The following is a 15617-nucleotide window of genomic DNA, read 5'->3' as shown; positions in this document are numbered from 1 at the left end:
AAGCAAGGAAAAAATGAGAAAAGGAAAAACACTCCTCCATTTCTGCATGGCATTTATCACAAGAGTAGGTAAACAGTTAGCATGCAGAGATATGATGAGGCCTCATGAAAACCTTTTAACGTCATTGCTAACAACTGTATTCGCTACCAGGGCAGTCATTAACAGGTTGCCAGGAGGGAAAATACAAGCTCCTAGACTGTTTCCATACAGACTGCACTCAATGTTATTACTACCACCACATCAATGCCAAGAAATGATAATGGGATGAGGGCACTCCCCAGCCAGGCACCAAGAAAAACCAAATTGCGAGAAAAACTGAACTGAGAGGTTGTCACAAAGCAGCAGACAAAGGCACTTTTTCTATGTACTGGGGAACTTGAGGCATATAAAGTGCAGTCACCCTTGCCATGGCTGCATGGAGGCCTGTCCTTGTCCTGGGATCTCTTACCCACCCTAAGCATCCTGTTCCCCATGAGGGAGGGTGTCACAGTCCGGGCTGTGGGAGTGTCACAGTACCTGTCTTTACAGGTACATCCCAGAGTTCTGCCTTTTCCAGGATCATGAACCAAATCTTTTGTTTCCTAAATCCCTGAAGCTCTTGGCAGCCCAGACCCTGTTCCCAGAACCTCTGACACTGCGGCCCCAAGCGCTCAGCGGCTCCTGGGAGGGTCCATCTGCAGGTCGGCCCAAGAGGCAGCAAGGCCCATGGTGACAGCACAGACCTGTCCTCCAGGCACTTTGCCTTTCCACCACCCCAGGGCTGCCTTCGTGGCATTTTCATTGCCACGGAGCTGGGAAAACCCCACTCTGGTGCCTGTGCTGTCCAGGATAAATCCCTCTTCCCCCTCCCTTGCTCTGCTCCATCCGTGAATACATTTCTCCTTTTTTTTCCTCTCTGTATTTTTTTTCTCTTTCCCATTACCCCTTTAATGCAGAGCAGGGCTGCTGATTACAAAAGAGGCAGTTTGACTTGAGCAATAGGTCTTCTTCACTAATCCTCACTGTCATGGAAATTCCAGCTGCTACAAGAATAAGAGGCTCAATCCATATTTGCCGGCTCTAATATGAAATCTGTCAGGGCCCAAATTAATGAGTTCCAAATTCCTTACATCACGATAACAGGTTAAGACTGGTCAATTAATTACATAAATCCTTCCCGATTCATTGTGCATTTTGAGGCGCGATTGTGTCTTACATAACCGGGTGACACAAGGCCTTTTGGCTCTCGCTGTTCCGCAGAAAGGCCTCCATTTAAAGCAGCCTGCCTGCCACCGAGGCCGGCAAATGTCACACCTGGGCTCTGCGCGGGGCCCTAATTGCCTTTGTATAAAAATATAAATACATTAATTAATAAATAGTATCATGTGCTTTCAAAATAGGGCGGAGATTTGGGGGTCGGTGCGTGAGGGGCGGCGGTGCTTTCCCGTGGGGTGGCAAGTGATGCCCCCGCTACGCCGGCCGCGCCCGTCCCCAGCGCGGTGGGCGCCTCCCTGTTTCGCTCGGCTGCGGGGGGAGCTCAGGGACGGGGAGAGCCGGTGGGGAGCACGAAAACCCAGAAATGACCCAAAAACGCCGGGCCGCCCCCGCAGAGAGCCGCGCACGCCAGCGCGCTCCCGGCGCGGGGCCGCGCCCGCTCCGCCCTGGCCCCGCCCGGCGGCGCCTCCCGCTGGCGCACAGCGCCCCCTGGCGGCCGGCGGCGGGCGCGGAGCGGGCGCGGCCCCTCCTTCCGCGGGGGCGGCAGGGAGGGAGGAAAGGAGGGAGGGAGGCAAGAAAGGAGGGAGGGAAGGAGGGAGGGAGGCCGGGAGCGCTGCGGCAGCGCTGTAGCCGCCCCCGCCCCGGCTCCCCCTCCGCCGTTGCCATGGGCTGCGGTTGCCACGAGTTACCGGATGAAGGCTGGGCGGCCCCGCTCCCTGAGCAGCGGGCGCGGGGCGGAGCGGGGCGGAGAGCGCGGCGGCGCCAGGTAAGGCTCTGGCCGCGCTCCGCTCCGCGGCCCCGGGGCAGGGCAGGGTGCGAGGAAGGGCCGGGCCGGGCCGGGGCGCAGCGGGGAGCGCGATCCGGGATGCTGCCGTCCTTTCCCTTTTCCCTGCGTTGGGTGTTTTGTTTCTTTTTTCCCCTCTCCCCCTTTTCGAGTGCTCCCGGCCGCTCGCCGCTCGTAGGGCGCACACGCACCCACGGCCGCGACCGCCGAGCATCCGCGGGCGCCACGCTAGCCAAAAGCGAGCCCGAAGGCCGCAGTTCGATTTCTGTTTTACAAGGCCACTTGAATTAATTGATAAGGGGGTTTTGTTCCAGAAGGCAAAGAAGCGGCTTGACGCGTTATGGTGCGTTTTTAACACCGAAGCAGAGAATAATTGTGTAATAATTTCCTAAAGCGTTTAGGCCTTCTGTGAAAAGATTCAGCCTGAGACTGGAAATTATTCTTTACATTCTGCCACCTCGTAAAACTAGGGAAGAAAAGTAAAGCCCGCGGTCCTTAGCCCTGAGCCTAGTCCTGCAATTATAAGGAAACGACACAGGACCATACAAGGTTTATTCTTCTTTTCCATACCATGTGTAACAGAGCAAGCCACAAACATTTTTTGTTTAATAATTCATAGTAATTATGTAAAATTTAAATATTAATCTGGAAAACAAATTCAGTATGTCACCTGTGAAAAAAATACAAGGACACCGAAGTTTGCACTGTTCTACAGTGTGCGATTTAGAGTGTAAATTTCCCTCCGTGCTTACAGAAATACATTTCAATGTAAACAACAATTTTCACTCTAATACACCATCTTTGTGGAGTTTCTTTGCTATTCTTTTTGTAGAAAATGTAAAGTGGAAACCCAAACACAGCAGAGTGTGTATATGTGTACACTGTGTATATATATCTACACATATATATACTATATATATGTATACATATATATATGTATATATACACATATTACAAAAATAACTGAAGAATAAATTACATGTGGTAAGTCATAAAGTGATTAGGATATTGATATTGAAATAAAGGAAACCTCACTGTCAGGTTTAAACATGAGCTAGAAAGTAGTAACTTGTTTTATTTCATTACTTAAAAGCTTTTAAGAAATCATCATAAAAATGAGGACGTAAAGCTATAAGCAAAAGAGGAAAAAAAGCTTTTGAATGCAGAATTATTGCAATTAGATACAATGTAATCTGATTACTACTTCTAATTTATAAATTAGGTATTATCCTGTTTTTAAAAAAAAGCTAGCAGGAAATGTCAGCGTTGTTCAAAACTAAAAAATGAGAATTAAAGCACCAGTGACAACTGATCAAACTGTGTGTCATAGTACTGAAAAATTACCAAATCATTAAATTTAAAAAAGACATTAAAATTATTTTTTGTTTAACATTTACATTTGTAAAAGCTACATTTAATGTTTCAATGAAACAAAATACTTAAAGCCTTTATATGTGATTATATACAGCTGATACATGAAGGAAACATACTAGAGAGCATGGAGTACTTTCCCTCCCCCATTACAAAAAAAAATTCTAGTAACACTAGCTACACAAACAACATTCAGAAAATATATATTTGAACAAATTTCTCTCAAAGTTGAGAAGAAAGTTATAATATCTTAGATTTTTTAACAGAATGACAAAGAAAATAAGAGAATAACAATAGAGCTATTAGAAAAAAACATTTATTTCATAAACATCTTCATTTGGAAAACACTTGCTGGTGTACTGATAAGCTCCTAGAATTAAAAAATACAATTAGCCACAAAGGCTCTCCAAACCTTGTGTTTCTGTAATTTTGGTCAGGTACTGAGGATATGTTAGTAAGCCAGAACTGTAAAGTGCTTCAAGAGTTTAGCTCAATCTGTTAAAACAGAAGAAAAACCTACATTGTCTTAAATAAAAATGGTAATATTCTTCTCAACATTATTCCAGTTTTCCTTTTTAAATCCTTCCCACCTTTTAAATAAATTTGCTAAACAATTTCTTTGTAATGTGCTATCTTAAAAATAATATGGAAAAAGAAATCAAGTAATGAAAATCTCTGACTGGCAGTAACAGCTATTTTTAAGCTGCTTTTAATGATAACTTGTTGCTTTAGTTAAACATTATCACGCTCACATTAAAAATAGCGTTGCTGCTAACTCACATAGAAGCTGAGACGGTGAATAGATACATTTGTGCAATTCAGTAAGACCTAGCAAAAAGATACACAGATATTTATCTTACAAAGTGCTACCATCAACAAAATACAGTGGCTTAAAGTAGTTACCTAAGAGATGTTATTCCCAGGCTACTAAAACCTGTTTCTAAAATTACAGAGATTCCCAGCTGGATGCTTTAAAGAAAAAAAACATGCCCACACATGTTTATGCTACCCCTTACTAGCTGTCTATTTAATAATCTGTTGTTTCTGTAATTCACAGGTTTAAAATGCTCCTTCTTTGAAAGTAACCACAGTTTTCTTTAAAAAGGAAAGAAAAAGAAAAAAAAAAAGGGGGCATGTATTTACATCCATTTCTAGGCCGGTAACTACTGCACTGAAGTTAATGGGAGCTTTGCTAGGGTGATCAGACCCCCTAGCTCTTTTTAATAGCAGTTAAATGTCAAATATAAATACAACACCACAGTGAAACATACTCCTTTGACAGGATCTGGGACAAGACACTACACAGCTGCTGTGAACAATAAAGAGCAAAACTGACGTTTAATCAAAATAAGTGTTGGTGGTTAAGAAGTTGTGTTGAAGCCTGCCTTTTGTTTGTGAATAAAGTCAATATTCCAACGTGGTAACTACAGCCACAATGGAATCAGCAGCTCCTGTAACTCATGGGGAGTGGGGAGGGCCACATCCATGCAGGGTGTTACAGCTGTGTGATTACCATCATCTCACAGAGGGAGATACTCCCCACTTCAGCTGCTGAACCAAAACACCTCTACCAGCACCTTCAAATATGGTGCCTAAAGTTAAACATGTTAGGTGAAATCCTGGCCCTTGCGAGGTCAGTGCAAAATCCAGCCATTGGTTTCAATGGATCTCATCCAGGATTTTCACTGGGAATGAGTATCCATAATTCCTTGGGAGCTGAGAATCTCCAGCAAGCCTAGAAATGATGTAATTTTTATTTATATTTTTAAACTTCTAAGCAACCATGCTCAAGAATTTTTGCCTTCAGTACTTACGCATGATAAAACCAGTTCTTTCCATAAACATTACAGAAGGACCAGAGGAAGATGTATTTATATCTCAAATTGTCAGCAGCATATAGTTTGTACCAATGTTGTTCTGCTGATGTTGCTGAGCTACTTTAAAAAGTGAGTACCTTGGTGGGGTGTGTAATTTCATCACCAATGTCAAATGGCTTCTAAAGATGAAACTTCTCTGATGCAAATGTCTAAAAGATGCTTTGAATATGTTTGATATGATATACCAACTTTTAAGATGAGGAATTAAGTTATCTTTATTTTTTAAATCTGAGACATGCACTCACTGAAGAAATTATTTTAACTGCCCCATATGTCAAAAGAGCATGACTTACGCAATACCGAGATTTTAAAAGTCAAAAAAACATAAGTAGGTAGCATGTAGACCTTCACCAAGATACATTTTTAAAAAAATCACCAAAAAGATAGGTCTGTTTTGAGTATTTTGTAAGGACATATGGTTGCATTAACAACGGGTCTTCCAGATTCATGTTACCAGACAGCCCTGCTTGTGTGGTATACACATGACCAGTAAACAAAGCAGAAACTGCTCTGTGCTGTCCTTAAGGTAGCAATACAGGAATGATTTTTCATGATTCTTCAGAAGCTGGGCTTGCTTTACATCCACATGAAATGCTGTCATCACTAGGTCCGAGCCCGGAGGATGAACTGCAGAAAAGGGGAGAGGGGGGGAGGAAAAAAAAAATAAAAGGAGGAAATTGGTTTTCACAACACACTCAAAGCCTGAGTAACAGAGGAGAACTTTAATTATCTCCAGTCACAAAGAGAGACAGGAAATTTGGACTTTTAATTAGCCATTTGGAGTGCAGTTGGATATTTTTTTAGCAAGATAATTTAAACGCGAATAATTCAAGTCTGACTAAATGAAATTCACATAATCAGAATGCAGATAATTGAATTTCTACTGCATTCATTAATTCAGTGTGGAGGTGTGTGTGAAGACTTCTATGATGAGCTGTCACAGCTCAATAAAATCTCAGTCAATTAATTTTTTCATTATCTTAGTATTACATCAACAAAAAAGTGAAGCATGTGCGTGTGTATGTATGGATATATAATCTCAGAAAGTAAGGATATACAGAAATCACCTCTCTGAATCAGAGTCTGCATCGTTTTTTCCTTTTTTTTCCTCTTCATCTTCTATAGGAAAACGTCTGTTCAGAGAGGCGAAACTGAGAATGGCATCAGCAACAGAGAATTTGGTCTGTCCAGACACACAGGCCTCCATGTCCTCTGGGCTTAGCTGAGTCTGTAGGAAGAGGTGCAGCCTACTATCTGAGAGCAGTAATGCATCTTGTAGGATCCTGAAAAAGGAAATAAAGGCAAATGTTTATATATGACCTGCATACACACACATATATATATACTAATGTGTCTTCCCAGAACAAATTCTAAATGATGTCCTGCTTTTAAAGTTTTCAGATGAATCCTAAATCAGTAACAGAAGGCAATGAACATATTAAAATGATTAGGTGCGTGTTACCTTCTTATTACATTATTTGGAATTTTAGGTGAGTAAAAACATGAAGCTAATAGTTAGGCACATCTGCTATTAGAATAACTTCAAGGACATTTCTTCCATTTAACCATCTGCTATTACCACATGGATCAATTAATGATTTTTAGGCAGTTGGAGGCATATACTCTTACAAAAATTTGGTCTCTCTTTTTTTTTTTTTAATAGCCAATCTTTTATAAAAATTACAAGTCACCAATTTGTTTGGTGGAGTAAAGAAGTGTGTAAGAGACAGTGTGTAGGCAGAACAGACTTCATACATGTGCAAAATTAGGACTTTGGAATACCTGTCAACATCTGAGCCAACACTAGGCAAAATGATTTACACTGTTATGCTGGTTTTCATTTACTTGCAGATAGTTTTCAGGGCCTCTTAAATTTTATTTAATTCCAGCTATTATTTTCAAAAATAGGTTTTAAAATTTGGTTTGTATATATTTTAAATTAAACTTCCAAATAAATTTAGCACAGAGTATTTACTTAAAACACATGAAAGTAAACAAAATACAATATATTCTAGTAACACAGAAAACTGTAGAGAGACTTTTCCAAGGCCTGAGAATTGAGGATCATCGTTTCTATTTTTAAATAAAAGATATGCAACTTTTCTTCAACATTTCTTTAAAGAAGGAATTCTTTACTATACTGAAGAAATTAGAATGATTAACAATAAACTTCTTCAATTTGTGTGTATCGTTTTACTCATGTAATGAAGACATCAGAGGCTATGACCACGCCAAAGAATGCTCCACAGAATATTATTAAAATGTCTTTAAACATCTCAAAGCTACTCAGACTCAATATTTACTTATTTATACCCGTTTAGGCTACAGTTTTTACCAAAAAAAGTCATTGCTGTGCAACAGGAAACAAGAGATGACATTAATGTAAGAACTAGTAAGAGCAGAAAGAAATATTGCATTTTAAAGGTACTCTGACTAAAATGAAAAGTGTAACTGATTAGTTCCTTCTCTTGAATAAGATTAATGGTGTGTTTGGACTGTAACGTTTTAAACACAAATACGTTCTGAAAACTGTTCTCTAAAGTGGCCAAGATTACAATAACATTTAATAAACACACAAAAGGATTTCTGGCTTCATTCAAGCCCATAAAAATCTGTCAAATTAAAGTAAGTAGTAAGAGATATCTACATGAAACCACGAGAGACTTGTGTGCATGCACATTTCACTTGCCTAGGTGAACATGCATTCTCAACCAAACACCTCCAACTCTGACACCTTCCAATGAGGAAATGTCTCCAACAGCCCTAATGATCTACCAGGTGTGGGTGAAATTGAGCCTCAGAACGACCACATTTTGCTGAAGTTCAAAATAAGCACACTTTTCACACACAGAGAAAGCCTTTTTAATTTGAGTTCTCCAATTTGAGTTCTCACAATTTTAATAGCAAATATATGTCTGTAAAATCAATCTGGGTAATGGATTAATAGACAGAAAAACTTCTTTGTAGTCTAAAATCCAGCAAAGGCTGTGTAAAAATGATTCAAAACAGAATTTACAGGTCCACACACCTTGACAGCAACAGCTTCATGATTACAGTTTGAAAAGCCATCATTCAGCAGCCACTAAAAGAGGATTTCAGCCTTGACTCTTGATAAACGCACATTCCACACAAAGACAAACATTGCAACAAAAAGTAGAGGTATCATTCCAAACAATAAATCCACTTTTATAGTTTATGCAATCAGGAGAGTAAATATTCTACTTCTCTTTAAAAAAACCAAACAAACAACTAAAAGAAGAAAAACAAAAGAAAAATAGTGTGCTGGAGTTTCCTGTAGAGTAACTACAGTTACTGTTTTTCCCAGTAACAGTGAGGAGATGCACATTTCTGCAATTCTAACACTTGCGTGTCTAATGCCAAGTAACACAGCAAAAAGCCAAGTCATTAAATTCTGTGAATGGCATTTAGTTTCACAGATTTTCCTTTTGCTCTACCTTCAAAAGTTTCCTGCCAACCATGAAAACACGAGTAACTAACTGTTCATGAGATTACACTACACTTACAGCTCTGTTGTTGTTTGAAATGTATTTTATTTTCTTTATAAAATAACGGGTAATCTTTAAAATTGATTTTAGATGGTTTGAGGCATTACACCAGAGAAGTAATGAGCACTAATGTCAATGATATTGGACACAAATTCATTTTAGCTTTATTTCATGTCCAGTACAATTCTGCTAAGCCTTGAACTGCTAAAGCACTGTTATTAACTCGGCAGTAACCTAACACATGGAACAGCAAACAAAAGTGATAAGAGTACAGACTGATCAGGACCTCAAGGCTACTGTCCTTTTTCTGCAGCTATAATTCAATTTCCAATTTTACTTTACATTGGACTCATTATTTCACAGTAATTTTCTTTTCTGCTTCATAGTGCCATCTGGAGGTGAAGGGAGTGAAGAGAAACCAAGGTGCAGAAATGGAAAGATGTTCATAAAGCTAATCACACCCACACTCATATATGTATATGTGTGTGTTCACTATGTGTTCACATTGAGACCAAACACTCAATGCATTTTGCAAGTCATTTAAAGCCATCCTGAAAGCAGATATACAAACACCTTTTACCTGGTTGTACCCTTGAAGAATTTCTGTTTTCTCTTAATTAAAAAATAACTGCTGCTTTTCCCACCCCCTCTGAACCAACAGGTTAGACTGCTTTTTAATTGCAAGCTTCAAGCAACCAAAATGTAAAATAAATTCTGCACTACCCCATGAGTGTTACGCTTTCCTGTTCAAAATATTCTTTCTTCAAGGGAATACCCACACATTTGTCACCAGACGGTACTAGTAGTATTTAGTGCTGGTACAGCAGTTCCTCTCTGGGGGCTTTTGCTGTCCTGGGGGCTCACTGTGTGAAGGGCTTGACATTTAAAAACTAGGCTTGGCTTTGAGGACTTAAAAAATGAAAATTACAAACCACCACCTAAGAAATTAAAAAGGCAGGAGGACGGGAGGAGCATCACAACATTAACACTCGGATGTGTTCACGGAGGCCGGACGCGTGCGCAGTCTCGACACAGCAGGGAGAGCTCCCAGCGCTGCTCCTGCACTTCCAGTGCAGCCAGAGCAGGCAGGGCTGTGCTCACAGTGATGGAAATCAGCGCTCCTGGAGAGTCACGGCTCACGGTGATCATTGCTGTGAACTGACTGAGCACGCTGACGGGAACAACAGACCTTCTATGCACGCCTGCAAGAACGAAAGGCTAAACCCTGCAAGTCTTGATCCCATCAGCAGTCATTACTTGTCAGAGATTTCACTCCTCTTGGCCAGATTGCTCACATGCATAATGACTACTTATGTGATTAAGGGGGCTGCAAGATAAGGCTCTACATTAGAATTATATAATAAAATAATTTTTTATTCACAGCCATGTGAATCTTTGTTTGTCAGCTTTCAGTAAATGCTTGTGATCTCTAGACCTTTAAAGAAGCAAGACTGAAAAACATCACAAGCAGAAGAAATAATGTCATTTTTGAGGAAATGCTGGATACTATATGAGGAATATTTCTCTTTTCCTGTGTTATGGCAAAAATATTTACGAAAGAAAAAATTATGTGGTTTTTGTTATTTGGACAAGGTCCAAAATCTGGTTTTCTTCACCATGATTTTATTATGTATATTATACACTGTTCTGCTGGAGAAAAACAACATATGGCTGAACAGTACAACTTAATCCTAACTAAAGATTTCCTGTATCTACTGTAACCTAATACAATGACAGATGCATACTTGAATGTGTGTGGAAGGTTAACACTCCGATTTTGTTTTCAACAAATTTACTCTGCCCATTTACAACAGCTCACAAGAGCAAGGGAAAAACCCGAGGAGCTGAGAGACGGATGACAGCCTGTGCTGTGGTGCCCTCTATTGAGCATCCAGCCCCTCAGCCCCAGCCCACACCAAACAAAGCCCCAGTTTCCTCTGTGAAAAAGCTGACTCTGTTTCCTCCTTCACATTTTATAAGGGAGGAAATGTTACTGATATCAAGCAACTGTGAAGCAACTGTTGGATATGTGATAATGTGTGCGGTTAGGAGAAGATTAAGCCACATGTGCCTGCTACACATTATTCCCTCACCAGATAGGAAACAACAGCAAAGCTCCACTGGAGACAGACACCTTGCCCAAGGTGGTTCCACTTGCCCCACAACTGCCAATGCTCCTGCCTGAGCCCCAGGCTCCCACTTTCCCACATCCCTGAGACAGCACCCAGTGGAGACACCTCCAGAAGAGACCTGTGACCCTGCACCATCTGCAGCTCGTGGGACTGCAGTGGAAAAGGCAAGGAGGTGCCTGACACCAGACACCTTCAGAAAATGGCTCTGCCTTAGGCAGCTTAAATCTGGATGGCTTCCTCACTCTGGCACCCAGCAAGCCCAATGCATGGCGCTCTGCAGGAGCAACACTGTGAATGCCCTCTATTCCCCACGGATCCATGCATTTTGTTTCTCAAAACTCTCAGTGTCTTCCACCCCATCATAAACTGCACGTCTGAAAAGCAATTGAAGGGTAATCCTTCTCCCTAAATCACGTAAGTTTTTTGGGATCCGACTATATTCAATTAAAAAAAAGTCATCAGATGAACTCAACTTCATTCAAAATGGCTTTTGTTAATTATTTTTCTCATGAGCAAACCCATTTGATCTTCTCTGAGGGTAATCTAAATCCCAAAGTTAGACCTGCACAGCTACAAATGGATGAAAGCAAAGAGGATCTTGCAGAAGCTAAAATTATAAGATAGTGTTTTAATTTTGACCTCTAGTTTAAGAATAAACTTTTCTGTGAATTCACAGGCATCCTCTAAGGACAAGGATACTTAGCAGGAAAAACACATAATTTTCCTTATTCTTACAAAGTAATTCATAATTGAAAAGGGGCTAGCTGACTTCCGTTAATGCAAATGGCCTCTTGAAATATTAAATTATGCCCAGACAAGAAGTGAGCTTTACAGCTCTTCATCACTCAGAGATAATAACCTGTAAGACAAGTAGATCTTACCCTGCATTTGTGCAGTAAAACCAAATCAAAATGGGACACCTGTTCCCAGATTTCACCAAAGTCTAGTGCTTAACTTCCCAGCTGTTGGCCTAATTCTTGAGCTACTGTGCTCAGCACGGAGGGGCTTCACAAAAGCTCTAAGTACACACTGTGCCCTGTGCTAACTCACCCTGGAGTGGGACGTGAGGAAAGATAACAGAGCTCTGTAGCCATCCACATATAGGCAATATGGAAGTGTTCCCAGGGCCAGAAGCTGAGCACTAGAGAGCCTCCAGCTGCTCCATCCTGGCTCGGCACAGGCAGGCACTACAGCAATCTGGTCAGACAGCACATGCACAAACCTGGTCATACAGGCACAGGGCACAAACCAAGACTTAGAAAGATCTAAACCTGCTCTTCAGAGATGTCTTGGATCCTGGTAACACCTGGGAGTCCTGCATCACAAGCAGGCATTTAAAAATGTTACCTGCAAACCCCTCCCCAGACAGGTCCACAAAGGTTCAAATCTAATTTCTTCCCAATGCCACCAAGAAACACCAGTAGGATTGTGAGCTTGTCATTGCTGGGGTGAATAGAACTCTCAGGTTATCAGTTTTGGGTTAGGGTCTCCCCTTTCTACTGTGAGAAATGTGCACCATCCAGACCCAGAGCTTCAGTAAATTCCAGTGTGTATGTTTATGATTTGTATTCTATGTTTATTACATGTAATACCTATGTAACATATGTATATTATTCATATATGCATATGATAGACATAGAACATACATCTATACAGAATATATGTGTATATTTTACATACACATACATACCTATATATTATACATTATACATACACATACATACCTATATATTATACACAGATATATATTACACATAGGTATAAAAATATTTTATACTAACTCTCGTTAGGGAGCCCCACAAAATTCAATTTCACAAAAAGAATCATAACCTTTGGTTCAGCGTCATAGATGGGGGTGGGGGGAAAGCATCACGGCAGCCGAGCCAATAGGAAGATCCTGCTGTGAGCAGCAGCACAGCGGATCCAGCCAGCAGAGGGCAATGGTACAGCACATACGGTGCCAGGCCGGTGCATCTCAACACAACCTCCGAAAATTCCTTCCAAATGCTCCCCAGGGCTGAAAGAAAGCTGGCACTTTTCTTGCACTCAAGTTCAAACATTTAAATCATTCCCTTACAATTGAGTTGCTTCTTTTCCCACTCCTGGACTAACAGCAGCATGGTGAAATGTTCCACATGCTGTCATTTTCTGCTATCAGTACTCATTTAAGCTAGTCTTCCACAAAACTGGAGCATGAGGATGCCTCTTAAGATAATCTACCTTTCTGTTCTGACTTTTGAAGTGCAGACAGCAGTTGTAAACATTTCTGATGCTGATATGCCTTGTTATCAGACAGGCTTCTTTCAAAATGAGTGTGTTTTTTGAAATACAACTACTCCATGGGCCAGCACAGCTAAGACAGAACTGCTCAGACACTGGAACCTGAGCTACCACACTCTTCATATTATCACTGATATGCTTCTAGGAGCACAGCCCTTCCATTTCACTGCTTTTCTTTCCTGAGGTGTAAAAATATCTTCTAATCCTTTTCTGCTTTCTCTTCCATGTCTCACATGCCTTCAGCCAGTATTTATTGGCTGACCTTTTGGCCACAGATCCTGTATAACTGCATGCAGCATATTATTCCTGCAGCAGTTAGCTGTCCCTGCCTTCAGCTGCTAAGCCTAACAAATATACCTCGGGACCAATGATTTGTTGTCTGTTAGGGAGGCTTATAATGCACTGACTGGAAAGAAGATGGATAGTCTCTAGTTGCAGTGTTTCACCATGCCCTCACCCCGAGCAGCAGCTAAAGGCAGCCAGTAGAGGCACACACAGCTCCTGCTCCAGCAGCTGTGAGCAGCCTGCTCTCACACTAGCAGTGCCAGGGCACGACAAGAATGGCAGAGAAAAAGCAGAAAATTACACCAACAGGGGCTCAGCCACTGCAGAAGGTGAAGTGGTCATAGCAGTGGGAATGAGGGGTGCAGTACTGAAACTCATACACTGCTCCCTTGTAATGCAGGTCAGGGTCTAGCTAAACCTGATGGATGATTTTATACAGATTGCAGCTGCATTGAAAACGGTCACAGCTGCTAGAGCTTGCTTGTACTAGTGGGACTGGTAAACAAAGCAATTTGCATTTTAGGAAAGCTCTGTGTTAGGAGATCTCACTAGAGAATTCTCCCAGGCTCACAGGGTTTTAGCCCACAAAGACACTGATTTTCCATGAACATAAAGGGGGAGCTTTCTTTGTACAAGAATATCCAGCTCCTTATTGAAAGCTAGAAATAGACATCACAGTGAAAGTTCTCCCAAACTTAGTATGCAATTACAAAGTGATTTGAATTTAAGCCTATTATCTATAATCAGTGTAATGAAACACAATGGAAAAGCACCAGCTGAAGCCTCCTTATAACCAACCAATAGAGCTGAAGTCACGTGTATGAATTATGACAATGCAAGTAAAAAATATAACTAAATGTGTAGCATTTACAGATGACCACATGGTGGCTCTCAAGTACCAGAGATGAGCTATTTGAAACCAGAAATTGATGACCTCATAAAAACTCCAACACCTCTAGATAGGCTGTACTCACTTTTCCAGGAATTCTTGTAGACCCTGACGGCGATGATCCACATGATTAGGATTGTTCATGTTGAAAAAGGGAGTTCTGGACGGCAGTTCTGGTAGCTGTCTTTATAAACAGGAAAAAAATACACAGTTAAACCAAACGTAAAACAGCAGAGAAAAATGCAGAAAGCAAATGCCGACCCCAAGCATGTGAAAATCATGGGTTATGTTCCAGAAGCTCTTGAAATCAATTTGGGAACACAAGTTTGGGAAACTGAAGGGCCTCACACACCTCAAAGGGGAAAAATAAATTAATCTTATCAAAAATAATTAATTCTGGTCCACTTACTAAGCCTACATCCATGTCTGGCTGCATTTTATGGGTTTAAATGGAAGTTAAAAACTTCTGCCAAATTTTCCCACAGAGCATACATTTAGATAGCAAAATGCATTCTACAGAATAAACTTGTGCTAGTAAGAAACACAGGATACTTTCCAGATCTGATTTCTGTAGTTTTCTGAATTAGGATTAAACAATCCTTCCCTCCATGACTGACAGATTATTAAATATATAAAGTTGCTCACATAAGCACTGCATTGCTCTGAAGCCTCTGCCGGAGCCAAACAAATTCTCTATAGCGTCGTCTAACACAGGATGTTTTCCTTGTAAAGCATATACTGTTTGTCTGTTGGGAAATAAAAAACATTTACTTTGCAAATCAGCTTAAGCTAAAGTGCAGGCATGGTATTAACAACACATCCAAAATGTTATACTAATGCCCGAGACACCAATGGAAAGCTTGACATTAATTCAGTTTATGTTAAGGGCTGTGCTTTACCTCAGGCAGGACTGCTGACAGTTTCTACTGCTTCTCAGGGAAATCTTGTTCATTGCTTTCTTTTTAAAAGCAAGATATTTGGATTGCAGTACAATCCACAGTAACAGGAAAAACAGACCTCAGAAAAAAGTTTCAGTAGATAATGCCAATCTTTGCAGGGGAGAAAGATTCTAGCTATTCTAGTTACAATCCTGCAAACAGGTACACAGAGTTTTTGCAGTGTGCAGTTCCAACTTAAATCAAACCAAAGAAACCAAAGTGACTGCTCTCTGCAAGTAGCATCTTTTGGAGATTTTCCCAAAGAACACTATTAGTTCACTAGGAAAATGCCAATTCATCAAAAGAGAAACAATTTGTGGAAATTAAAAGCTTCTGCCAAATTTTCCCACGGAGCATACAT

The 15617-nt window shown here is 40.9% G+C and overlaps 1 protein-coding gene and 1 long non-coding RNA gene across 4 annotated transcripts in view; one reads left to right on the top strand and one right to left on the bottom strand.

Moving 5' to 3' along the window:
- The first annotated feature begins 1784 nt into the window (after positions 1 to 1784).
- Positions 1785 to 10664, top strand: LOC141728557 (uncharacterized). The gene is made up of 2 exons (XR_012579618.1): positions 1785 to 1960; positions 9119 to 10664. It is a non-coding gene; the product is annotated as an uncharacterized LOC141728557 (long non-coding RNA).
- SNX10 (sorting nexin 10) overlaps positions 3405 to 15617 on the bottom strand; it is a 34519-nt gene continuing 22306 nt past the window's right edge. For all 3 annotated transcript variants that reach the window (XM_074537704.1, XM_074537718.1, XM_005480884.4), the window contains 4 exons: positions 14964 to 15064; positions 14404 to 14502; positions 6294 to 6509; positions 3405 to 5853 (listed from right to left, as the gene is read on the bottom strand). In XM_074537704.1, the coding sequence (XP_074393805.1) occupies positions 5775 to 5853; positions 6294 to 6509; positions 14404 to 14502; positions 14964 to 15064 (495 nt within the window). In that variant the 3' untranslated portion in view covers positions 3405 to 5774. The remainder of the gene's footprint in view (positions 5854 to 6293; positions 6510 to 14403; positions 14503 to 14963; positions 15065 to 15617) is intronic.

This window comes from Zonotrichia albicollis, chromosome 1, assembly GCF_047830755.1.
Source record: "Zonotrichia albicollis isolate bZonAlb1 chromosome 1, bZonAlb1.hap1, whole genome shotgun sequence".
Classification (NCBI taxonomy): Eukaryota; Metazoa; Chordata; class Aves; order Passeriformes; family Passerellidae; genus Zonotrichia; species Zonotrichia albicollis.
Note: the sequence above shows the minus strand (reverse complement) of the source record. Positions and strands in the feature narration are given on the sequence as shown.